This window comes from Octopus bimaculoides, chromosome 4, assembly GCF_001194135.2.
Source record: "Octopus bimaculoides isolate UCB-OBI-ISO-001 chromosome 4, ASM119413v2, whole genome shotgun sequence".
Lineage (NCBI taxonomy): Eukaryota > Metazoa > Mollusca > Cephalopoda > Octopoda > Octopodidae > Octopus > Octopus bimaculoides.
In genome coordinates this window covers 21,448,898-21,454,162 of record NC_068984.1, presented here as the reverse complement: position 1 = coordinate 21,454,162, position 5,265 = coordinate 21,448,898, and the positions used below count along the sequence as shown (strand labels likewise).

The window sequence follows — 5,265 nt, the reverse complement described above, 5'->3', positions numbered from 1 at the left end:
GGCACATAAAAGACACCATTTCGAGCGTGGCCGTTTTCGTGCGGGTGACACGTAAAAGCACCCACTACACTCTCTGAGTGGTTGGCGTTAGGAAGGGCATCCAGCTGTAGAAACTCTGCCAAATCAGACTGGAGCCTGATGTTGCCATCCGGTTTCACCAGTCCTCAGTCAAACCGTCCAACCCATGCTAGCATGGAAAGCGGACGTTAAACGATGATGATGATGATGATGATCATACTTTTATACCAAATACCCGAACTGTATGATACAAGTTGTCCCCCTTGTTTTTTCCTTTTGGTCAATCTAATATTTTCTCCAGCTTTTCAAGAAAATAATGAGAAATTCAATAAATCTATTCACGATGTGAACTAGATAATAAATAGGCTTCAAATTTGAAAAAAAAAACATCTCAGTGAAGTTAACATGAAAAAAGATGTAAGTGACAAATAGGAAAAAACACAAACAAACAGAAGTACTTCCTTACTTAAAACCAATGTTTTTGTTTTTATTTACCAAGGCCCATTCCCCATTGGAAGGGGTAGCCACAAGAAACACACTAGGCATTTCATTCATTTTCTTGCTCAAAGAGGCGAGCCCTGTCCTAAACTCGAGTCAAGGTATAGAAAGCAACCCCAAATATCAACAGCAGAGAACAACAGCATATGCTGGTTTACCCCTGCCGCATCATGCTGGTTCCATACCACTTTGAGCAACATCAATTCACTCATCTGTCCACAAACACTCTGCAAGCTTTCCTATCATTTATAAACTCTCTTACCTCTCTTACTCCAACACCTCTAACCACCAAAGCTTTCCTCATGGAAAAGGATGAGATATTAAGTGAAACTTCCTACTCTTTCTCTCATAGTCCCTCTTACATACCTTCATTTTCTCATATCGTCTTTTCTCTTCCTGTTGCTTTGCATACTGTCGAGCTTCAGCGTCTTTTTTGGCAAGTTGCTTTTCACGTTGTTTTACCACATCTTCTTGTTTTGCTTTCATTTCATCCAGAGTAACCAACCCTTTTGATGAGAACAACGAAGGGTGTCAGTATAAGAATAAATGACTTATTAATAGAAGATCATTATACAAGTAAATCTGTTGCATGTGAACTAAAGTATAAATTTTAGCAAACTGTGTGTCGGAATTTGCTTACTAATATAGTGGAAAAGATATTAATGTAATTCAAAAGTTTTTTGTTTAAATGATTATGGTTATAGACATACATTTTCAAATTTTTAGTATTGAAGAAAATAAGAGTTTTAGCAATGAAAATGAAAGCAGTTTTAATTGGAAACTGATCACATAATTCTAGGATTATAAGAACACAACCTTTGAAACCACCACCAACAGCATATGTGTTTTTTATTAGTTTAATGCTATGCAAACTGTGAAATGCATCACCTCTTGAAATAGCCTTGTTTGAAAATGATGTAAGATTAGAAAAAAGTAGCATCAGGACAATTTGTGGAAATTGACAAATTTCTTGAGTCTGCACTAAAGCAAGAAATCATTGATATTATTAAAAAGATATTATAAAAGAGACCATTCTAATTACAGTCATGTTTTACAGATGTTTGCAGTCTAATATGATAATACTGTTTTGATCATAGTTTTCTAGAGTGGAGTGGTGTATCACATAAAAAAGGAGATCATGTATAGATTTGACATTTGGGAATTCCTACTGGAAACCACTTAAGAAGGTAAGATTTCAATATGTTCTTTAACCTGGTTTGAGCTATGATAAAAAAACTTTTTAGTCAGGACTATACCAATTTTTGTGCGTCTAGGACCACTTTGTCCAATGTGTCTTTCCATTTTTTATGAGTTGAGGGAGATGTAGCTGGTAATTCTAGCAAGCTGAGCGACCAAGTAGAGAGCTCCCCTTGTATGCAGTGTTTTAAGGTAAATGCTGTTAATTGAATGTATTATTTAGGCTGTCTTCATATTTGTGGGTTTGTTAAAGAAGACTCAGTACAAAACAAATAAAATAACATTAGCTTGTGCCAAGAATTTAAATGCAAACACCCAAATTTTCCAAATCATTTCAAATTGTTAAAAATCATCCAGTTTTGAAAATATAAGATACAACTTACCAATAGTATTTGATTTGAGTTGCTGTTCAACAGCATCATAATGAGCTGCAAATTTGTTCTGAATGCTACCAATTTTTAATTCCTCTTCAATTTTTTTCTTTTTTGCTTCCAGCTCTTGATGTTCTTTCTGGCGTTTCTTCATCAAACTGAAAGCTCTCCCAGCTTCTGATGCAGCTCCTTTGTAGTGTGCCATTTTTTTTTATAGACAATTAATAGATCTCCAAACTAATTTAACCTAGAAAAAGTAAAAGGGGGATAATTTCTCACATAGCCGTCTGCTTCAATTTATATGCTTGGCAACAATGCAAGAAACAGTAGAATGTCCAACCTTTAAACCTCAATCAATTTAATGTTGCTATAAACCAAAGTTAGCTAAAACAAATGGAAATTTATTGTTATTTACATGTCTCTTTATCCATTTTTGCAAGGATTAGATGGGCCCTTTCCAGCAGTCTCTTACCACTTTTCATGGTCTGTTGTCATCTTCTTCATTCACCATTTTTTCCTATATCTTCCTTTTCCACAAGAAATGCCTTCTACTTGGACTGTTTACCACTTCTTTAACCAACTGTCACTCACCACAAACGTCATGTTTGTACCAACAGTCTCCTCTTTTGGATACTACCTTTTTTGCTCTTAGCTCATCTGTGCTTTGTCACTCATGCACATGAACAGCACATATCCAGCCAAGTATGCTGATTTCATTTCTTTCAAACCTTCACAGGAGCGGCTGTGTAGTAAGTAGCTTGCTTACCAACCAGTTTCAGTCCCACTGTGTGGGCACCTTGGGCAAGTGTCTTCTACTATAGCCTCGGACTGACCAAAGCCTTGTGAGTGGATTTGGGAGACGGAAACTGAAAGAATCCCACCGTATATATATATGTGTATATATATATATATATATATATATATATATATATATATTGAGTGGTTGGCGTTAGGAAGGGCATCCAGCTGTAGAAACTCTGCCAAATTTAGATTGGAGCCTGGTGTTGCCATCCGGTTTCACCAGTCCTCAGTCAAGTCGTCCAACCCATGCTAGCATGGAAAGCGGACGTTAAACGATGATGATGATGATGATGATATGTATATCTTTGTGTTTGTCCCCCATCACTTGACAATCGATGTTGGTGTGTTTACGTCCCCATAACTTAGCAGTTCAGGAAAAGAGACCAATAGAATAAGTACTAGGCTCACATAGTCCTGGAGTTGATTTGTTCGACTAAAGATGGTGCTCCAGCATGGCCACAGTCAAATGACCGAAACAATTAAAAGAATATCCTCTGCAGACCCAAGAAATTAACTCTTCAGTAGTTGACAATGTATCATCTCTTTGTGTTTTCTACCTTTATTAACATGATATCTAATGTAGTGGATGTTGCACACTCGAAAATTCTTCGTTAATTGAAGTTGCCCTCTTATTTGGAGAAAGAAAAACTTAGCAGCAGTTCTCTGTAGGTCTCAAAGTAAAGGGGAGATAATCGCAAGAAATTTTTAATTAGCTTCTCAAATTAATTAATATGCTTATGACAATATTATCTTTGCCAGCAAGTGACAAGGAAGGACATGTTTTCGTTTGCTAGAGCGAATCAGCATAGTGTATTCTGTACACAAGACTATACAGTACATATGTAAGAGTTGAAGGGTAGATGTGTATAGAGAACATATTGGCTAATGACACAAGGGAGATAACTATACAATTTATATTCATTTAGAAATTAGAATGTTGACAACATTCACAAAGGGGGAAGATAACTATCATTTGAAACTGGCTTTAAAACTAGGACTTCACCGCTCGGTTTAACAATATTATATTATACAGTTCGCCTAATTTGGATCTACACAGAATAGCACTATTCAAATACAATGTATTATATATGTAATAATCAATTTATATACTAAAAAAAATAAATTCTTATTCAATTTCTCAAGCTTAAATTGTAATGCAGTTTTTGTGTATATATTAAATTTTCTAACGCTTCGAATACCACTGAAAAGAACATTAAAGTTACAACCATCGCAATCTTTCTTACATTTTAAAAACACGGAGTATACGGAGCTAGAAATTTTTTGACAATTTTAATATGGGAGAGGAAATATTTTATGAAATAGTTCAAAGTTGGTGTAGAGGAGAAGGTTTAATGTTTCAAGCAAACCTATTTGTCAGAGAGATGTTTTCTTATGATAAATATATAGATTAAAGTGGTAAGAAACCCTCAAAAGAGTTGAATAGCAAGTCTTCAGAGAAGAAACCCGTTTCAGGCATGTATTTCGGCCCTTAACTGTAAGGTGTTGCATCCAGGTCATAATTCAGGATGTCGGAAACGTGTGCATTTAAACTGCTTGGAGATATCTAGTTGTAATTCCTGCCCGTTGGCGGTATATTTCCCCACTTCTATATCATTTTTATACTCACTAATTGCCAAGGAAATGGTAGAAGCGTGTGAGTGAAAAACCGAAGAAGTGAACTCGGAACAACCCTCAGCGAAAATAGCATAACAAATAGTTGATGCATGGTTAGAGAGTTCACAACATATTGTTTGTGGTGACTGCATGAATGTTGAAGAGGGGAAAACGTGCGAGCCGAAAGAATCAGGACATTCCTTAATTGCATCAACGCTGCTCGACACTGATGGAGAAGCGATAATGTTCGTAGGTTAGCGATCGTTGTCATATCCTTCAGCAGGAACTACTGAATGTTACGCAGAGCAAGCTGTGTGTAAATAATCATCCACTAGCTTTCACAGATACCACGGTTTACTCTAAGAAAGCATCAAACAGTGATTTTGTAAAACAAAAATAATTATATCTTCATGCTAAGAGTATAATAGTTCAATAAATAATTCAAACAAAAAAAGAAATGTTTAATAATAATTAGTAATATATATCGTCAATAATAATGGAATGTAAGCATAACGTATTATAGTTTATATACATATATGTTAAAATTAACATAGATAATTTCATTCGGCTGCCACAATATTATCATCCTAGTTTATTCCAGCAGGAAATATAAATATTCCAAACAAAATCTGGCGAGAAATAAATATTTATAAACTGAAACTTACGCGAAGAGTTTGGGTAACGATTACGCATGCGCAGTAACGGTGTAAACAAAAACAAAATTCCTATACATTAATCAGGTTTTGTGGCAATCTTGTACAAAACC

The 5,265-nt window shown here is 35.4% G+C and overlaps 1 protein-coding gene across 1 annotated transcript in view; it reads right to left on the bottom strand.

The window, feature by feature from the left end:
* LOC106883818 (protein FAM50A) overlaps positions 1 to 5,265 on the bottom strand; it is a 14,097-nt gene extending 8,832 nt beyond the window's left edge. Inside the window, exons 1-3 of the mRNA XM_014934959.2 lie at positions 5,165 to 5,265; positions 2,097 to 2,331; positions 883 to 1,022 (exon numbers count right to left, since the gene is read on the bottom strand). Coding sequence (XP_014790445.1) covers positions 883 to 1,022; positions 2,097 to 2,289 — 333 coding nt within the window. The 5' untranslated portion in view covers positions 2,290 to 2,331; positions 5,165 to 5,265. The remainder of the gene's footprint in view (positions 1 to 882; positions 1,023 to 2,096; positions 2,332 to 5,164) is intronic.